Below are 21,629 nucleotides of genomic sequence, written 5' to 3'. Positions count from 1 at the left end.
GCAATAACATCAGCAACAAGGGTAGGAGAAATTGCAGACCCGCCTTTTACCAGGCACAAAGTGATACTGGGCTCCTGCTTATTTCCCTGAACCTCATGCCTCCTCCAAGGAGGCTATATTACACAACATTGATACAAGACAGGCAATTGTGTTCTACCTTGAGAGAACTAGAGGGAACAGAAAATCGGACCAATTTTGTGGCATGGTGGGGGGCGCCTTGCTCAGGAACAGCTGTATCTCCACAGCGCCTGTCCAAGTGGATTGCAGATTTGATATGCTCTGGCTATCTACTAAGAGGTAGACAGGAAGGGTATTTGGCAAACATTGATGATGGTATGTACTTTTTTGTACAGGAAATGTTCGATGCTACTTTGAAAGACAGAGAGTTGAGCTTTCAGTCTGCCCCTGGTACCACAATGTTCCTACACTGGTTAGTGGGAATGGTTTACGTCTTTTACTTTGCATCTTTCATTCTCTTACTGAGAGAGGTAAGTTCTTATCCAGGTGAGGGGATTATAAAATATAATTGAACAGCTTTATGTATTGAAGAGTTCATTAGCTCTTTCCATTTGTGTGGGTTATGTTGCTTCTAATGTATACAGCTTGAACCTCGCTAGTCTGTCAACTTCGGTAACTGACCAGTCCAAAACCAGGGAATTTGCCAGACCAGGGAGGTCAGTGCCAGCCTCACTGCTGCTGCTTGCAGCACGGTTCCACTCCAGAAGTAGCAGAGCAGCTGGCATTGCCAGAGCAGGGAAGGGGAGGCCACTCAGTGAATGAGGCAGTGTGGTGGAAGAATCCATGGCTGTGGGGATACGCTGCTGACCATGGGACTGTGCAGCTTGAACACCGTAAATGAACAATTTGTGGCTCCTTGGAAGTGTGGAGGGAGGAGTAGCTGAGTTCGCAGCCCTCAGCTTTTTCCTGTGATTGCTGCAGCCCCAGAGCACCCACAAATGCTGGATCACAGCTGTTACTGGACAAGGGAGGCCCAGATTATAGAGGTCCAGCCTGTATTAGACTCTGGAACTTTTCTGCCTTAAAAATTGAGCAGTTGAGCTTGTTACGAATGAACATAGGAACTTAAAAGGGTGCTAGGTGATTGCATGCAGGGGAGTTTTTAATATGGATTCTGGTTTTGTTTAAATACTACTTGGTGTCTGTAAACTGAAATGTATTTGAAAATAAAGATGTTTAGCAAAAATTTCCACTGTGGCCTAGTGATAATGCGCTGCATTGTCTTACTTTCGTATCTCTCATTTTTGATTCATGTATGGAAAGTTGCTTCTAATGCCTTTTTCCAATAGAAATCTGACGCTGTTAATTAGATGACGTGTTAATTTTTTTTGTTGCTTGTGTTTTTTGTTTTTAAACTCAAATGTAATACCTGTTTCAGGTACTGAGACCTGGTGTCCTGTGGTTTCTGAGGAATTTGAATGATCCAGATTTTAATCCCGTTCAGGAAATGATTCACTTGCCCATTTATAGACATCTCAGGAGGTTTATTTTATCAGTGGTAAGGACTTTTTTCAGACTTGTCCTTGAATACCTTATATTTGCTGCTTCTTCCAAGCTGGGTCTACACGGAGACATTCTGTTGGCAGCTTTATGCTAATGAGCAGTCTTGCAAGTGCAAGTGGCAGCTCTTTAGCATATTCCCATGCCTCGTTAGCATAGCTGCACAAGATCTCGCTGCTGACAGAGGCAGGTGCCGGCAGTAAACAGCCCTGTAAGGGTCTGGTGACAGACGGGGGTTTGACAGCAGAGGCAAGTCTACATGACCTGTTTACTGCTGGCAGCGAGATCTCACGTGACTATACTAATGAGCTGTGGGAAAATACTAATGAACAGTCATTTGCAATTGTGAGACTGCTCATTAGCATGAAGCTGCTGGCAGGACGTCTCTGTGTAGACCCAGCCCAAGTGATTGCTTATATCCATTCCACACTAGCTATTTGTGCTTGTCACATGCACTGGGGTTGGAAGTTTTTCCCCTAGCAACATCCATAGAACAGTGACTCTGGTGACCTTTGGAGTGGTACATCATAAGGGGCACTGTGCACTTCCCTCATTCTCAGTTCCTTTTAGGTGACAGTGCATAAGGACGGCTGGTTCAGCTCCTTGTAGCTAGCTATCTTCTACTTAGCAGCTGTTTAGATAGGTCTTTTTTCTAGTTAGAAGTTAGTTTTATTGTCTCTGACAGGATGTTTGTGTAGGGATAGGGCATGCTCCAATCCCCAGGCTTCAAACTTTGTGTTTCAAGCAGGTGCCCAGTCTGTGAATGACCTGCACAAGAGGTGCCCCACCAAGACACCATAGGCAATTTAGTGACAAGTGCCAGATTTGCAGATACTTTCAATTGCTTACTAACAAAGAGAGGGACAGTCACCTGTGAGCACTATTACTGGAGTCATTACTGTCCCAAGAGGGAAGCAGGGCACCAGCCTTAACCATGGCCACCGTGCCTCCAGTGTAAAATGTCCTCTGTGCCATTCTCCAGTGAGTGCTGCTACTCTCCTGCTGGCCTTTGTGCAGAAAACAAAGGCTTCAGCCCAGAAGAAGAAGGGTGGAGAACCTACACCTGTGTCGGACACCCCATTACTGCCAGCATGTTGATTTTTGACCCAAGCGGAGCATCTTAGCCTATCCCAGCCTGTAGTATCAGCAGTGAGCAGTGATGATGGCCTCTGGAATTAAGAGGCATCATTCTGTCTTTGCCTGTGCCAGTGATACTGATGCCCTAGTCCTAAGACAAGCCTGCAGACCTGCCCTGCTCATTTAGGCTATCTTCCCTGTGGCACTGCCCATCTCTGAGGAGATTGGAGCACCATCATTCCTCTGTACAAGGCCTCTGTGTCTGGGAGGCAGGCATCACAAACTGCCCTTCAGTCTCCTGATGGGGGATGAAGGCAGGATTTGGGACTGCACTTGCCAGTGTAGTGGTACAGATATTCTGAGGCGTATGCCCCACAGCATGGGAACCACCAAGACAGGTCAGCATTGGTGGTTCAGCCTTGGCACTGTTCCCTGGACTCCCAGTTGTTGATTCATTGGCACCGATTCTGATCATGGCTTTCTTTGCAATTTTGATGTTCCTTGGAGTGCCAATCTCACTTCAGCTCTCTCTTGTCCTGGCATCAGAGGTGACAGGAGGCATAGGTCACCGGGTGACCAGTGCATATCCACCTTTCCTGAGCTTTCATCGTCTTCCAGCAAAGAGGATTCCTTGAGGCTGGAGAAACATGGAAGGAACAGGAGCAGGTACTGCTGTGAGAGCAGCCATCAAGAGCCCTCTCATTCCTGGTTGCCAGGCAGTGTGCTCCTGCTGTCTGAGATGGATGTGAAGCAAGGATTCCTGCTGCCTGGACAGGCACAGACCCTGTCAGTGCCAATGTGATCTAAAGGTTAGTGGCCAGCATCTTTTCCCCTCCTGCACACATGCACGCGCACAGTTGGGGAAATCTCCCTTGTCCCAATACCTAAGAGTCCCTGATGGACCCCTTCGACATACAGCAGGGCAGCAGTCTCATTGTCTTCACCAGGCGAGGCCATTACCTGCTGCCCTCTCCCCATGCCACAGGACAGCATGAAAGTGCTCCTGGAGCTCCTGAAGCCTCAATAAGTATCACAAGAAACTCAAATTCCATATGGTCTCTCTGGCCTCCAGTATCACCTCCCTGGACCTGGGAGACTGGTTTGCTCCCCTTGACCTGAAGGATGTCCACTTTTGTGTAGCGATCTGTCCAGGTCAAAAGAGATTTCTTTGCTTCATGGTGGACTTGGGCCACTACCAATTTACAGTCATTCCCTTTAGGCTGCCTATGTCCCTGAGGGTTTTCACCAAATATATGGCTGTAGTAGCAGCCTACCTCAGGTGCCAGGCACTCAACTCTACCCTTACCTCAACGAGTGTCTGGTCCAGGCAGTTCCAGATCCCAGGTTTGTTCTGATCTGTTGCTGCTACTTGACATATGCTGATCACTGGGTCTCCTGGTCAGTGACAAGAAGTCAACATCATTCTCAGTTTAAAAAACAGTATTCATTGGAGCAGTACTCGATTTGACCTGCGCCCAAGTGTTTCTTCTTCTCGACAGATTCCAGGCCTTGGTGTTTCTCATTTAGGAAATGCCTGTGTACCCTCTGACTGCAACCAGGTTCTGCCTGTGTCTCTTGGGTCAGATGGCAGAATGCACCTGTTTTCCGTTAGGCTCTGCATATGGCTGCTCTTGCAGTGGTTGGCATAAGCATATTGACAAGTCAAGGACTATCTGGACAAGGAGGTCACAATTCCTTCTCGGGTGCTGGACCATGCCAAAGAATGTCCCTGTGGGAGTCCTGTTCTCCGCTGTTAAACGCCTTCCTCAGACTTGTGTCAGGTGCTTCGCATCTGGTGCTGAGATGCACACCTTGGCACCCTTTGGACACAGGGGCTGTGGACCCTAGAGGAAGTTTGACTGTGTATCAGTGTCAAAAGAGCTCAAAGAAGTGCCTCTAGCTTGCAGGATCTTTCTTCCTCACTTGTTGGGCAAAGGGCTGTGAGTCCTCATGGAGCATATGGTATCAGTGTTCTGCATAAACAGGGACGAGCACGCTCCTTTGTGTTCTGTCGGGAGGCACAGCTCCTTTGGGACTTTTGTATCACCCACAATGTCCACTTGGTGGTTTCTCACCTTCTGGGGATCAGAAATGCCCTGATAGATCATCTCAACAGGGACTTCTCTCACTTGGTGGTCGCTTCATGAGGAAGTGGGCTCCATGACCTTCTGAATGTCTGGAACTCCCCAAATAGACCTCTTTGTCACCAGGCAGAACAGGAAGTGCCACTGTTTCTGCTCTTCGTGGGGGTGTGTGCAGGAGCTCCTTTGTGGACACCTTCCCCCTATCATAGACAGAAGGTTTGTTGCATGCATTTCCACCAATCCCTCTCATGACCTGGGTTCTCATCAAAATCAGACAGGATGAGCTCCATGTCATCCTGATAGCCATGGCCTGGCCTTACCAATACTGGTTTGGGATGTTATTAGACCTCACAGTTTACACCCAGCTCCTGCCTACCCACCCAGACTTATTTTCAGAGGAGCAGGGTCAGCTTCTTCATCTGAACCTTGCATTCCTTCACCTTGCAGTGTGGATGTTTCATGGCTGAATGAGACTGAGCATACTTATTTGGAGGAAATCCAGCAGGTTCTGCTAGGAATAGGAAGCCTTCCACAAGGGTGACTTACCAAGCAAAGGGGACATGGTTCTCCCTCTGAATGAAGGAGTGGGGCGCATCTCAGTACAGTCAGCTCTTAACTGCTTGCTCTAGTTCTGGCATCAAGTCCTGGCACGGTCCTCCATTAAGGTGCATCTTGTGGCTATCTTGGATTTACAGGGACCAGTCCCAGGGCAGTCTTTCCAGACAGCTTGATGGTGTGGTTCCTGCAGGGTCTCAAGAGCCTCTCCATTTGTGCAGAGACCCTGTCCCTCAGTGGGCTCTAAGCGTAGTCCTTTGATGGTTCCTGAGACTGCCATTCGAACTGCTGGCTACCTTTTCTCTCTCTTATTTGATGCGTAAGGTGGCGTTCCTGGTTATGATGATATGAATGAGATGGGTTTTGGACATCCGAGCTGACTTTGGGGCCTTGGTGTACAGTTTTCTTCAAGAACAGGGTCCATGTCCACCGCCACGTAACTTTCCTGCTTAAGGTGGTCTCCTCCTTTCATGTGAACCAAGACGTCCTGTATTCTGCCTTAAGCTACATTAGAGGAGGAGAGAGAAGGCTGTATGTCCTCAATCTGGGTTAGGCAGGCTCTGGCCTCTTGGAATGCACAAAACCATTCCAGAAGTCCTCATTTTTTATTGTGGCTGTGGCTGATAAGATGAAGGGCATACCTGTGACTGGCTAACTGGATCATCTTATAAATCAGGATTTGCTGTGGCCTTATCTGGGTCCCCCCACCACAGACTGTGTAGGCCCATTCAATCATCAATGGCCTTCCTGGCACCCATGCCTATCCAGGACATCTGTAAAGCTGTGATGTGATCGTCAGTCCACATGCTTATGGTACGTTATGCACTCACACAAGCTAGAGAAGGATGCTAGTTTTGACGGGACTGTACTTCAGTCCACATACCATAAACATCTGCCCACCTCCCTGTGTACAACTTGGAATCATCTAATGTGAAATGGATGTGAACTGTCCCTGAAAGAAAGATAGTTACGTTTTTGTAAGTGATGTTCTTTATGATGTGTTGCTTATGTTCTTTCCATGAACTGTCCTCTTTCCCCACTGTCGGAGTTTCCAGCAAGAAGGCGAAGGAGCGCATAGCGCCCCTTCTACTGCATCATGGCAGCACCATTCCAGAGATTGCCAGAGCCACTCCCACTGTCTCTTTTCTTGTTACTACAATACAAAGATCGCTTAACTGAGGTTTTGAATATTAACATGTCTAACTTTCTTTTTTGGTATGTGTTTGATTATTTAGTTACTCAGATAAAACTGAAGTTTACTTCTTTAGCAGTATTAGTTGTAATAGTTTCCCCACTTCTGGTTGTCTAAAACGCTGGTGGAAGATGTTCAATTTAAAGTTTTAAAAATGTTTGAGTCCAGCACATTGTCACAAATCTTTCCATATAGAAGAAAGAACAATCACTGCTTATATTGCTAGCCAACAGTTATTTTAATGCTGTATGTAGATAAGGAGATACCTTGAGGGGTCACAGTGCTGGTCTAAGCCATTTATTGCAACAAACATTCTGGGTCCCAGTTTGGTCAGATCAGTAGAGAAAGGTCTGATTGATGTTTCTGGTCTGCCTTAAGGTGGATCATGGGCAAACACTTAGTCTCTTTTGACCTCCCCACGTACTTTCCAGTCGTTCACCCTGGTATCTGTCCAGGAGGCCTTTAAGGCAAGATCTTAGATGTTCTTTTTGGCGCACATTTTGCAGATGCATGCAAAAAACTGCATATCTTGGAAACAGACTGCTGTATGGGATACTGTGACGTTAGCATAGTGGTACCATACGCACATCCTCTGTACCTTGTTGGATTACCTCACCAGTGATCAGCATGTACTCTGAGGGTAAGACTTTCTCCCTGCCATCTCTTGCTCGTATAAGCAAAGGAGAGCAGTACTGGTTTAGTCATGTTCAGGCCTCTAGAAAGCATCAGGATGTATTGGCCTTTTGTCATCTTGCAACCACAGTGCTTTGGCTGCATCAGGATGTGTGCGCCACATCAAATGACCCAGAGTTAGCCCAACATCTAGTTGTTTTTTACACAAGGTTATTGGACTATTATGGAATTGATTTTTGCCTTGTAAATCAAGAAATGAAGCTCTTGACTAATTGTCCTTCTCTGAAGGTGTGAGTTGAAATTATTTGAGAACCTTCATCAGACTCAGTGGGACCCTGGAAGCTGATCAGTTATAGCATATATATTCAGAGATTAAGCAACTTTCTTTTCTTGTTTATAAGGTTTTTTTTTTCCTTTTTATGGAACATAGACTACCGACACTTAAGAGGAAAAGGTTTTAATTTAATCATGGAGTTTTGTTCATAGAGTTTGTTCGTTCATAATCTTTCAGACGTAAACTCATCTTCGTTGGCTCATCCATACGAAAAATAATGCCTCATGTGAGTCTTGTAGATAAAACATGCATTTGTAACTTTCTTGTTGCAGATCGTCTTTGGGTCAATTGTCCTGCTCATGCTTTGGCTTCCTATACGTATTATTAAGTACCTCTTGCCTACTTTTCTTCCATATAATGTCATGCTTTACAGGTAGGTTTTTAATTTTTATTCTGAAAGGTGGTTTTGGTCTCCCTGTGATTAGGCAGAATCCTTCTTACATACTTCTTTAATGCTGTGTCTGCACTTACAAGCTTACAGAAGTACACCTGTACTGTTATAAGAGTGCTCGTGTAACTGCATTATGCCCATCGACACAATAAACCAGTTTAAAAAGTGTCAGTAGCCATGTCAGCTGGAGAGCATCTCTAATCAATATAGCATTGTGTATGAGCGCTTATGCTGACAAAACTGATATTGCTTGGAGATAGGCAGATGTCACACAACTTTTGAGCAACAAAAGTTTTACCAATGTAAGTGCTAATGTAGACATGACATAATTGTACCACTTTCACCATTACTTTGACATTGCATTTTGTAGGTTTATTGAAAATAAACAACATAATAAAACTTTTCTGGAACAGATTAAAATATAAGAGCCAACATATGCACAGTACAGTTTTTCACAATTAAAACTTTGCCTTTTTATGCATTGATGCTCCACAGTGGTTCAGGCACGTAGAATTTGAAGAAATTATCAGTCTTGCCCTACAGGTTATTCTGGGTGTGTTTGTATGTTTTTACACTGTCAGAAATACTTCAGGGACGAAAGATGATTGGGTCTTCATTGTGAGTGGTGAAGCAAAATTTTTCCTCTCCTAAGTAAAACTTTAATTCGGCTTATCAGCGATACTGCTCTTATTAGTCAAGGGAGCTTTACAGAAGGAAAAGTCAAACTCTAAATCTCACCTTTTCTGATAATGGAAGATTTCTTTTCTAAGGACTTTTCATAAAACTGGCTGTTCACAATAAATTCCTAAAGGCTATTAAATTCTTCCCCAGTGCTTAGAAAAGTATGAATTGTCTGTTAGAATACTACTTAGCCTGTATTAGTCCACAGTTAGTTCAGTGAAATATTTGTTTATAATGGTCTCGGTTTGTTAAAATGTTTTGTAAGAAATTCATAACATGTTCTTTCATTGTTTCTAGTGATGCTCCAGTGAGTGAACTTTCTCTGGAGCTGCTGTTGCTTCAGGTGGTTCTGCCTGCTTTGCTTGAACAAGGACACACGAGACAGTGGTTGAAAGGTCTTGTAAGAGCATGGACAGTTACAGCTGGGTATTTACTGTAAGTATAAACAGCAAATATCAGTCATGTGACTTGTCAGTTTGGCCCTTTTTAAGGGTGAAACAATGTATTATTTGGCTAGTGCCATAACTGGAACATTGTGAATTTCTTGATACATAAATGTGTGCATAGTAGAGCTGCATACATGTGTATCGAACAAATTATTGGGCAGTGAATCCTTGAACCTGTACTGTAACTTCAGAATATTCTTTTGCAATTACTTGTATCTGCTAAACTAAAAAAACTTATATATTTTCCAAGAGTAAGTTTTTTTTTTTTGTTTTTTTTTGTTTTTTTTTTTTAGTTTAGCAAATTATATATATACACTCTCACCATTATTATGTATATTATAGATATATAATTGGCAGGGAATAGCAGTTTATATTTACCTATTTATGTATGCTTTGCTTTCCGTTATGTTTATCTTTTTGGAATGAAGTATTTTTTGCTTTCTTTTTCCATATTTTTTGTACAATATAAGCAGCGTAAAGACAGATATCTCTGGTGGTGTTTATTCCATGCAAACAATACAAATAAATTTACTTCTGTGAAAACACAGCATTAATATTATATCAAGGTGAAGAAATCGAGCTCTCCAGAGTCAGGCAATTCAGGGTTAGGGTTGAAAGGTCAACATTTATTCTCTTAGTATACTTATCCCTTTAGAGTATCATATCTTTATATTCTAAATTATGTAATACAAATGGGAGTTTCTTACACAGTGGTAGTTTAGGTTATTGTGTGTATAGTCTTCAGACTAGACTTCATTTATAAGTTCAGATCATATCTACAAAACCAGTCAAGTTTATTAAGGGAAAAAATAGTTTTTCAGGTTTGTGCTATTGTAGATCCCACTGCGCACGTGCCTCGTGAGCACAACCTTGGAAACTTTTGAATTGCAATATTCATTAAGGCCATGCGTCTATCCAGTGTCGCCTCCTGCAGTTGTGTGAGGACATAAAGGGTATGTATGCACAGAAAAGTTATTTCAAGATAACAGTTGTTATCTTGAACTACCTTGCTAGCGTCTACACAATGCAACTGCTGTTTCAAAATAATGTCGAAATAGTAGTTGGCTTATTTCGAAATAGGTAAACTACATTCCATGAGGGATAGTGTCTGTTTCAAAGTAAACGTTTTGAACTAGGGGCTGTTTAGACAGAGAATATAGCCTATTTCAGAATAAGCCGTAATAGGTCCCATGGCTCTCTTTCAAAATAAGCTATATTATACGTAGTTGCTCATAACTGACAGGTTATTTTGCAATGTATTTTGTGTGTAGCAGCATCATTTCAAAATAAACTATTCTAGAATATCACTTCCAGAATAACTTATTTCAAAATAAGGCTGCTGTGTAGACATACCCAAAAAGCAGTAGTGGCTCTGAATCTCCCTCAGTTCTGTCTTAGCATTTAAATGAAAGGTGAACAGTGTCCTGTGGGCTCCTTTGTATTTTGTTCGTTTTTTAATCTTCCTCACAAAAGGGTTGAGATTGAAATGCCATTTCACTTTTTCTTTTTCCTTGGTCATGTACAGAAAAAAAGGACAGACTCCTACTCAACTTCTCCATACAGATGGGAGAGCAATTCATGCTGTCTGCCAGCATGGCCTATTCTAAACTCAACATTGTTCAACCATCTTGCGTCTTTGATCAGTGTTCTCAGCAAGTGGGTTTTTTTTGTGGCTTGAAAGAGCACATTCCCAGCAAGTACTTCATTTGCTGCTTCTTGTTCACACCTGAAAACTGAGAGATGTTTGAACTTCAGTCTCTGGAAGCAGTCTTTAAAGGTCTTAAATGACTTTTGAGAAGAGACCTCCTCCAAGTCAGAAATAAGCAAACTATCTACAGTAAGTGTTCTGATAACCAGACTCCTTGAGTCTGGTTCTAATAGTCAGAAATTGAAAAAGGAAGTAAAGTCACTGGTACTGGCTCCAGGATACTTCAGTGCCATGTGCCTCTGTCCCAGCTCTGGGGCAAAGAGGCCTCGCACTCATACATCCACTTTGGATGCCAGCAGCGTACTCTCACCATGTATAAGTATAGCTCAAAGCATACAGTAAGCTCATTCCACGAGAAGGGCCTATAGCATTCTTCCAAGGAAGGTCTTCCAAACCTTCCTTAGCATTGAGGGATGAGAACAAAAGCAACAGCTGTGAAGGACTCAGGACACTACAGTACTGCTGTTAATGTCTACACTGAGACTTTTGCCTACAAGTGAGCCTTTCGCAATACAAAGTTGTGCCTACAAGGAAAGCCTTTACTGCTCTGTTAAGCCACAGCAGAATGAGCACTTGTCCTACATCTAATGGCACTGCTGTTCCTAGAGATATATCTCTCCTTGTCACGTCCATGCTGTTCCTCCCTCATTTCAAGCATGGGACCAGACTAGAATGTTGTTTTAAGTGGAGCTTTGGAAATGCCCCATATCAGGCACTGAAGCACAGATGACAGTGTCTGGGCCAGTCACAGCCTGAATAATAATTGTACAGTTTACCTTTGTGGCTTTTTATTAGCCTTGTTGGGACTCACCACCTTGCAGGTTTCCAAGTGGGAGCCCTATCACTAGTGTCTAGGATAAGCAAGTCTCAATCATCAACTGGCATTAGTGACCAGATCCCTGTCACAGAACTTGGGATTTGTTCTCTCCACATAATTCTCTTTTTCCAGGCAAGGCTCTTGCCTCAAACTGACACCAACTGTCAATGACTTGGGTCTTGTTAGGGACCTGCTCTTGAGGCAAGCTCACTGAAGCATTGGCCATAGAGACAACCATAATCTTAGTGTTTTGGGGTTTGCTTGTTTTTTTCTCTCTGCAATATCTTCAGCTCCATGGTGTCATCTAGAATAGTGCTACTATTCATAAGTTATGGGACACAGCAAAAGGATTGTAGCACACCTCAGGTTTGCTTTTTTTGTACTTCATACTGGGTACAAAAGTGTTACCGAGTCCTATCGAAAGACTTTGAACTTTCTTATGAAAATATCAGACATCACAGGCACTTGTGATATCTGTGGTCCAGGAAAAGACTAGGTCTACCACAGGGAATCCAGAAGATAAGGACCCATGAAGACACTGAATTTCTTCAATCAAATAGCTTACTCATCAGCACTCCCTCCAGTTCCTCGCAGGAATCTACTGTTGATAAAATAGTGTTGGTGAGGGTGACCTTCTCCCTATCAAGATGCTTGACCAAGGCTGTAAGGAAGAGCCGAGACATACAATCAAGGAGGGGGCAGGTAGTAATGAGAACAGTGCTGTAGGCTACAGTGGATAAGTGTGGTGTGTGCACTTGATTCATGGCTGCATTAGGTCTACTGCCCTGGGCTCAGGGCTGTCACTAGGGGTGGTGGTGGGGCACTGGGGGGGCGGGGAGGAAGGGAAATGGAGCCTGGGCAACCCTCCTCTCCCTGCTTTGCCCTGCCCCTGCTCTACCCCCTCTGCACCCTGTCCCTGACCAGCGCAGGCCCGGGAGTTGGGGGGAGGGCTGTCACAGGGTGATAACGAGGGTTGTTTTATCCCACCCAACACACACGCACACCCTTGCGCTTACTGTGACAGTGGGGTCACGGTACTCTCCTACCCACGGCTATGGTGAAGCCAAGTGCAGCAGACTGGGAGAAGGGAGTTGAGCAGAGTTGAGCAGGCATCTGAGTTGCTAATGCTTCCTCAATGAGTGTGGTGGGGGAAGACCCAGCCCTTGCTGATGCCCTGCACTAGGTTCCTTCCTCCCAAGCTAAGTCCTGTCCATAGGGCAAATGATTGAGCAGGTTGTGTGGAGTCTGGGACGGCTGTCCCAAACTGTCCTGTGAACTGGATGTCTCTGTCTGGGTATAAACATCTGGGATTCTGAAAGTAGTCCAGGTGACAAGAGAGGGTCTGTCTTTCAGGACATGAAGCACTTTAGCAACTTGATGTGGAACTTCTTTCCCTCAAAGATTTGAGAGCAATTCTGAGACCTTTAGGGATGTATTATCCTGCATCAAACTGCAAGCCCTTCTGGAATCAACTCCCACAAAGCCGATAAGAACTGTCTTATTTCCACAGTTGCCAGCCAGAATATTTGCCCAGCAAGAAACCCCATTATAACACTAAGTGCCTGTTGTCATCCTCCATTGTATACCAATCTCCCTCTCTGAGTCAGCAGGTTTGACAGGAATATTCAGTGCTCTGTTGTGTCAAGTCCATGCTGAGGCCAACTTTCAGGAATTTCTTTTTCCCCTTCCATCAACTGTGGTTAGAGGTTAGGTGAAAAATGAATGTTTATCATTCTCCCTGGCTACCCCATCCAGTTGCTTTCATTGTCTCCTACCTTGCTCCCTTTCTTGTTTTCAGGGATCTTTCATCAAGAACCTATTACAAAAATACCCCATAGCTTGAACCCTGGGAGCCCACATTCACTAGCATGAGACAGCCATCAGTGTCTAATTGCTATGTGGACATTGCCTGAGGTGGTAATAGTACAGACTAAAGGAAATGTTCCTCTTCCACTAGTAAGCCATACGCAACTCAGTGTACATCTTCACTACAGGGAAGATCAACCTCACTGCAGTCAATCTTCTGGAGTTTGATTTAATGTGTCTTGTGAGCATATGCTAAATTCCACGTACAGGGGCACCTCTGTGGACCATGGTACTCCTGTCCCCTATTAGAAGGAAGGGAAATTGATGGGAGTGGAAAGTGGAGATGGCATGGAAGCCCGAATTAAGATATGACAACTCTAGCTAGGTAGTTAGCAAAGCTGAAATTGCATATCTTTATTCGACCTTCCCCTGCAGTGTGGACCTGCCCTCAGTCTAAATTTAATTGAATTGTAACAAAACAAGGAAGGCCTGATCCTGCAGACCCCAGCTAGTCAAACTGTCAGGAATTCCATCCAGACCTGAAGTTGCTGTTCTGACAGCCTGGCTATTGGCTGATTGAGTACCGTGGAAAACCAGGAAATCCTAATGTAAAGCAGAATACTGTCAGAGACATTTGTTCCAAATTCATCTGGTGAAGTAGGTTTTACCCATGAAAGCTTATGCCCTAATCAATCTGTTAATTTCTAAGGGTATGTCTACACATCAAAGTTATTTTGAAATAACAGCCATTATTTCAAATTAACTGTACTTGCATCTAAACAATGCAACCATTATTTCAAAATAATATCGAAATAGCAGTTGGCTTATTTCAAAATTGGTTCACCTCATTTTATGAGGGATTGAGTCTGTTACAAAATGGCTATTTTGCAGTGTGTGCTGTTAAGACAGGGAATAGAGCCTATTTTAAAACAAGCCATAGTGCGTCCAATGGCTCTATTTCAAAATAGGCTCTGTGTGTGTAGATGCTGTATTTCAAAATAGCTATTTTGAAATTCATTTTGTGCGTGTAGCTGTGTTATGTCGAAATAAGCTATTCTTCTTCTTCGAGTGTCCCCGTGGGTGCTCCACATTAGGTGTCGGGCTCGCCCGGCGCCGCAGATCGGATCTTCCAAGCAGTTTCTGCCGGACCGCGCATGCGCTGGTGCGCGCCACTCCCCCGCGCGCTCCCGGCCACGTGCGCGATCCGGTCCCCGCCAGTTCCTCTTAACCGCCGTCGGCTGCAGACGGAATCCGACTAGGCTAAGGCCAAATAGCGTATTCAACGACTTTATCTGTTTTTCTTTCAAAGTTTTTTTCAGATACTTAGGCTACTATGAGTTAGCCGGTTGTTATTTTGCAAAAAAAAAAAAAAAAAAAAAAAAGACAACGAACAACAACAAACAAACTACGAGCGGGACAGCTTCAGCCAGTCCCAGTAACAAGCGCCGGAGGCCAGGAGCTACGGCCATCAGCCCTCCTGCTGAGGCAGGCCATCGGACGGGGAAAACAGCACAAAGAAGGTGCTAAGTACCCACTTAATACAACTCAAAGACTCACCAACAATGTCCTCTTCAGGCTTTAAAAAATGTGAGTCCTGCCGAGAGGCGATTAAGGAGAGACAGGGAGATGCGGCTTAAAATGCTGCTTTGGATAAGGCCCTCCAGCCAGACGTGCCGGAGCGGCCGCAGCAGGAGAGACCCTCCGGGGCCCATAAAAGGAAAGCTGCCTCCCTCACTCCATCAGCGCAGAAACGGAGGAAAGTCTCCCCAGCCCGATCCCTGCTGGCAGCAACAGTGAGCGGGACGGGAGGAGCGCGCAGCCCCCAGCCGCAGCAACAGCTGATCGGCGGCGGCAGGGAGAGCCACGTGGAAGCGGCTCAGCCTCCGATGATCAGCCAGCCGCCCTGCACTGCAGGCAGGGCAGCGGCTTAAAACTGCTTTTCATAAGGCCCTCCAGCCAGACGTGCTGGAGCGGCCGCAGCAGGAGGGACCTTGCGGGGCCCATAAAAGGAAAGCTGCCAAAAACGGAGGAAAGCCTCCCCAGCCCGATCCCTGCCGGCAACAATAGCGAGCGGGACGGGAGGAGCGAGCAGCCCCCAGCCGCAGCAACAGCTGATCGGCGGCGGCACGGAGAGCCACGTGGAAGCGGCTCAGCCTCCGATAATCAGCCAGCCGCCCCGCCCCGCAGGCAGGGCGGCGGCTAAACAAGCGCCGGTACCGGCGGCACCGCAGGCAGCAGCACCGACCCCCGGGGAACCGGCGGTGCAGAGCGCGCAGGCACGCAGCCTGCAGGCACTGGAGCACACCGCACCTGCCGCACCGCCCTCCAGCGTGCCGAGCTCGGTGCGCACGGGGCCGGAATCCCCTGTACGTCAGGGGGCAGAGTTACCTCCTCAAGGGAGGGGGAAGGCTGCACACAAGAGGAGGCATTGCAGCCCCTCTCCGCACAGGGCTGTGGAGTTGCTTTCTCACAGCCCTCCGCTTATGTTACAGACTCCAACCAGAAGGCAGGGGTCCCCCCTAGCCTACCCGGAGCCCCCTTCTCCATTTTTTTGCAACCAGCCTCACCCTGGCTGGGACCACCTTCACCCTTCCTGGGGTTTGAACCGCTGGACTATTATGCAAAATCGCTCTCTCCAGCCTCCCCCAGACGCAGAGGGTATGCACCAAGGGAGTGGTCTAGGTCACCTTCCCAAGAACAGTGCCTATACTGCCATGGTCGCCCCTACCACGCGGGACATAGACACCATCGGCTATCTACCAGGGAAAGATCCCCACAAACGATCTCGTACCCCCGAGGGCAATTGTGACCGGGGACAGAGACTCAAGCATCTCAGGGGGGTCTGGTTATGGAACCCTGAGATTTTCCCTCGCAAACCTCTAGTGAGAGGGTGTACCATCACCAGCAGGAACCGGAAGGGTACACAGAGACGTATCCCAGTGGTTCCTCGCTCTCCTCCCCGGATGAGGCTACGGCCCCGGGGGACGTCCATCCTCCGGACGATCTCAAACAGTTCCAAGAGCTGTTTTACGAGGGTGGCCTTCACGCAAGGCATCCAGACAGCTAAGGTGCAAGAGAAACACCATAAGCTCCTCAAAAATCTGAGACCTCCGGCCTCCTCCAAAATAGCAATACCACTTAATGACGCAATCTTGGAGTCTGCCACTATGATATGGCAGACTCCTGCGACTATTCCGCCTGTCCACAAGAGAGCGGAAAAAAAAACAAAAAAAAACTTCGTGCCGACAAAGGGCACGGAGTTCCTGTTCAGCCACCCACAACCAAATTCCTTGGTGGTGGAGTCGTCGCAATGTGGGGGAACAGACAAACATGCCAAAAAGCTAGAGCTGTTGGGCAGAAAGGTCTACTCCTCCTCCACTCTACTGTTGCGAATGGCAAATTGCGCAGCGCATCTAGCGAACCATAATTTCGATAACCACATTAGGTTAACCTCCCTCATGGACTCGCTTCCAGAGGGCAAAAAACCAGTGCTCAAGGCCATCATGCAAGAAGGCTACGCGGCCTCGAGGACGGGAGTTCAGATCGCCCTGGATGTTGCGGACTCAGCAATAGCGTCCCCAGTACCACAGGGGTTACGAGCAAGGGCGACATCAACAGCACCAGCAGTACAGAACTCCCAGGCGTCGTTCCCAACACAGCCGTGCGTCCTTGGGGCAGGGCCAAAGGCCACAAGTTTGACACACAGATCCAGGGCTGCGCCATCACTACCGTCGCAAGGTCATCCGAAGCGGTTATTCCACCATCGCCTCCGACCATTCTATAACCAGTGACGAACGATCACCACAGACAAATGGGTGCTGGAGATCATAGCCACGGGGTACGCCATCCCCTTCCAGTCGCTCCCACCGCCATGACCTCCACCCAGGCCCCACCTCCAGGAGGCCTCCCACGTGGCGAGGCTCAAGCAGGAGGTAGACCATCTCATGCTCATAGGGGCAGTGGAAAGAGTGCCGGAGCAACTGCAAGGGAGAGGGTTCTACTCCAGGTACTTCCTCACGGGGAAAAAGACAGGAGGCGGGAGGTCCATCTTAGATTTTCGAGGCCTCAACCGGTACCTGCGCAAGCAACGCTTTCAGATGATCGCAATCGCCTCCATCCTTACGGCACTATACGATGGAGATTGGTTCGCAGCCCTCGACTTATAAGACGCGTATTTTCACGTAACTATTCATCCGGCTCACCTACGATTCCTCTGGTTTCTCATGGTAGGCAAAGAACATTTTCAATACAAGGTCCTACCGTTTGGCCTCTCCTCGGCCCCCAGAGTCTTCACCAAGCCCTTGGCAGTGGTGTCAGCCTACCTTTACAGACGGGGTATTTATATTCCAGTATCCGGATGACTGCCTACTCAAAGGGGCCTCGAAGGAGGAGGTACTACGCATAATATGCGTCACAACAGGCACGTTCTCTCGCTCGGCCTGGTTATCAATCTGACAAAATCAAAGATAGACCCCACGCAGGACATAGAGTTCGTAGGGGCACGCATAAATTCTATTACAGTGAGGGCGTATCTACCAGAGACTCCCTTTCGGGCCGTTGGCTCCCTCGTGCAAGTCTTCACCTTCAGCCCTACGGTGCTGGTTCTGACGTGCTTACAGCTGCTGGGCCACATGGCAGCAGCGGCGTTCGTACAACAGAACGCCAGGTTACACATGCGCAGCATGCAGCACTGGCTGGCGAGCGTATACAACCTGGCAGCACACACTGTTCACAGGGTGGCGTCGCCCACAACAGAGGTGCGCAAATCCCTGCAATGGTGGGTAAACCCCGAGAACCTGCTAACGGGTACCCTTCCACCAACCACACACATTGGTTTTTCTTACTACAGACGCCTCCCTCATAGGGTGGGGAGCACACATGGGCGAAGAGGTGACGCAAGGGCTGTGGTCCTCCACGGAGCAGTCACTGCACACAAATATACTGGAGCTCAGAGCAGTGTTCAACGCCTGCAGACACTTTCGAGACCATATAAAAGGCAAAGTAGTCGGGATCAGTATAGACAATACCTCCACCACGTTTTATATGAATCGGCAAGGAGGAGCTCGGTCCCGTGCCTTATGTGCAGAAGCAGTCCAGTCGTGAAACTGCTGCGTCGCCAACAATATAACCCTGGAAGCCTCGTACTTGGCAGGCGCTCACAGTGTGCAGGCAGACCAGCTGAGCAGGCGTTTCGCACTCACGCACGAGTGGCAGATCCGTCCCGATCTGCTGCAACCGATTTTTCACGCATGGGGTTTTTCCCCAGATAGACCTGTTTGCTACTCAGCACAACAAGAAGTGCCCACGATTCTGCTCCAGGGCAGGACTGGGACGGGGGTCCCTGAGGGACGCCTTCGCGATCTCTTGGAGGGGCCCCCTGCTTTACGCTTTCCCTCCCACAGTGCTCATCCACAAGGTGTTGCAGAAAGTCAGGAGGGAAGGAGCCTGAATGATCCCGATAGTCCCAACGTGGGATCGACAGCAATGGTTCCCCCTACTCCCTGCGCATGTTGGACCGGCCACCGATGCCCCTTCCGGTGGCGCCGGATCTGCTCACGCAAGCCCAGGGGTCCATAGTGCATCCGCACCCCCAAGGCCTGCGACTACAAACGTGGTTAATCCATGGCTCGGCTCCCTAGAGAGCACATGTACGGAGGAAGTGCAGCAAGTCCTAGAAAGTAGCAGGAGGACTTCCACCAGGAAGACCTACAAGCCGAAATGGACTCGCTTTACGGCATGGTGTTCTACCAAACAGCTAGCCCCCCTTTCGGTGCCTATGGCTGTGATATTAGAGTATTTACTGGACCTCAAGAGAGGAGGACTCTCGCTATCCTCGTTTAAGGTCCACCTTGCCGCCTTTTTGGCATTCACACACGGAGAGACAGGGCACATGGTGTTCGCCCATCCCATGGTTACCAGGTTCCTTAAAGGGCTGGTAAACCTATACCCCCCCACCTCGGAAACCGCTTCCACCTTCGTGGAACTTGGACCTGGTGCTTAATGCGAAAAGGGGACCACCGTTCGAGCCTTTGGCCACGGTTTCCCTCTGCCTCCTTATGATAAAGACGACCTCTCTTCTCGCAATCACGTCAGCTCGCAGGGTGAGCGAGCTTGCGGCAGTTATGGCAACGCCACCCTGCGCTGTTTTTTCCAAGGAGGCGGTAACCATACGGCTGCATCCAGCCTTTGTTCCTAAAGTTTCTTCTGAGCTTCATACTAACGAACCTATTGTTTACCCTCGTTTTATCCAAAGCCTCATAACTCTGACAAAGAGGCGCGCCTACGCCTCCTGGACGTGAGGAGGCGCTAGCTTTCTATATGGACAGGGCCAAGTCCTTCCAGAGAATGGATAGACTCCTAGTCTCTATCGCTCCCAAATCAAAAGGAGAATGTCTCTCTTCGCAGAGAATCTCGAAGCACATCGTATCTTGCATTAAAAAGTGCTACAAACTCAAAAAGACTCCTTTCCTGGCCATGCCCAGAACTCATTCCACTAGGGCGGTGGCAGCATCAACAGCCCTTTTTCAAGGGCGTTGCGCTAAAAGACATTTGCAGAGTGGCGACCTGGTCATCCTGTGACACCTTCGCCAAACATTACGCCCTTCACAGGGTATTCCAGGAGGACAAGGAGAGGAGCGGTCCTCTCGGGGACAAGCTGCACATACTCCGATTACCCACCTCCTATCTTGGGTTACTGCTGGGTAGTCACCTAATGTGGAGCACCCACGGGGACACTCGAAGAAGAAAGAAAGGTTACTCACCGTAGTAACGGTGGTTCTTCGAGATGTGTCCCCGTGGGTGCTCCACTACCCGCCCATCCTCCCCGCTTCGGATCTCTGTTTAGTGTTTTGCAGGAGCATCCGAGGCGGTTGGTCAAGGAACTGGCGGGGACCGGATCGTGCACGTGGCCGGGAGCGCGCGGGGGAGTGGCGCGCACCGGCGCATGCGCGGTCCGGCAGAAACTGCTTGGAAGATCCGATCTGCGGCGCCGGGCGAGCCCGACACCTAATGTGGAGCACCCACGGGGACACATCTCGAAGAACCACCATTACTACGGTGAGTAACCTTTCTTTATTTCCAATTTCCTTTTAAACCTATCTCTTTCCTTCCCAAGGCCTCATTACACACGAGAAAAGAAACTGCATGCTGGACAAGCCTAGAAACCCATGATGTTATATTCATAGCTGTGGGGATGATAGAGAATTTTGATCTATTTGTGACCACAGTTGGGTTGCTTTCGAGGGTCAAGCTGTTTCATTGGGAACATGTAGCTCATACACCTCATTGCCACCAACCAGAGTTGCTATTGCTTGCCAGTCACTTACAGTGACTATAATGCTCAGTTGCTAAGTGTAATTTTGGTTCTTTAAAATGCTGTAGTCAGTGTATTCCAATGACCTACTCTTCATCCACATTTTTCTAAGTTCTCAACAGTCACTTATGGGCTTGAACAGCAAAGGAAAAGAGGGGGATTGCTCGAGGAGTCTCGGGCACAAGTTTGGCCTGAACTCTGCTAGTCCAAAGATTCTGAGCTTGTGTACATGGTACATGTGCAAATAGGATCTGCACTGACTGTAGTATTTCAAAGAACCACAGTTACTGTAGGTTACTCTTCTTTTTTAGTAGTTTTTGTTTCATAATTTGGCTTAACCAAGTGTATTTGAACTCCCAAAAGCTTGTACTGCTTGTTACGAGCTATTCACATAATATTTCAAGTTAGAGGGTTTTTTTTCTTGACTGAATTATTCTTATGGGAGCTTGAGACTGGCTTTTCATGTCTGAAAAACAAGTGAGATTTTTAGCTTCAACTTCTTAGTCAAAACATGGATAACTCAGCCCCACAAATAAATGGGAATAGAAAGTAGCTGGAGGAGGGAAGTGTAGGTGGGAACCAACGATGAGAGTTACAAGTAAGGAAATGAAATGACTCATGCATCTGATGAAGTGGGTCTTTGTCCACGAAAGCGTATGCTCCAAAATATCTGTTAGTCTGTGAAGTGCCACAGGACTTCTTGTTGTTTTTTCAACAGGAAATGTTGCACATCTCCAACTGTTGCAGTTAGCAGTAGAAATGTCTCCAATACACAGTCCTTCATCCAGTTTTTAAATCCACTTTCTGATGGGGAGATATCAGAATTGTCTGACATTTGAAACTCTGTGCAAGTAGTCCTGTGAGGTGTTCTTGGAAAAACACTCTAAAATCTGTGACTTCTTTTGTCTGTAAATTCTAAGGTCCTGCTCAAATGTTATGCTGAAGATTTTTTTCACAAGCCATGTAAGAAACTATCTCCCACCAACCTAATAGTAAATGTGAGAATTCTTTCATCAGTGGAGTGATGCACATTTACACCAGCAGAGATTTGGACAAAGTTATCCCTCTTCAGTCC

At 47.1% G+C, this 21,629-nt stretch overlaps 1 protein-coding gene across 2 annotated transcripts in view; it reads left to right on the top strand.

Annotated features, from left to right (window-relative positions):
* The window catches only part of MARCHF6 (membrane associated ring-CH-type finger 6), a 101,876-nt gene that overhangs the window by 56,680 nt on the left and 23,567 nt on the right, over positions 1-21,629 (top strand). Inside the window, exons 15-18 of one of the 2 annotated variants that reach the window (XM_074987845.1) lie at positions 354-488; positions 1,397-1,516; positions 7,666-7,766; positions 8,763-8,900. In XM_074987845.1, the coding sequence (XP_074843946.1) occupies positions 354-488; positions 1,397-1,516; positions 7,666-7,766; positions 8,763-8,900 (494 nt within the window). The remainder of the gene's footprint in view (positions 1-353; positions 489-1,396; positions 1,517-7,665; positions 7,767-8,762; positions 8,901-21,629) is intronic. The other variant, XM_074987846.1, reaches the window with a different exon arrangement.

This window comes from Carettochelys insculpta, chromosome 2 (genome assembly GCF_033958435.1).
Source record: "Carettochelys insculpta isolate YL-2023 chromosome 2, ASM3395843v1, whole genome shotgun sequence".
Classification (NCBI taxonomy): Eukaryota; Metazoa; Chordata; order Testudines; family Carettochelyidae; genus Carettochelys; species Carettochelys insculpta.
Note: the sequence above shows the minus strand (reverse complement) of the source record. Positions and strands in the feature narration are given on the sequence as shown.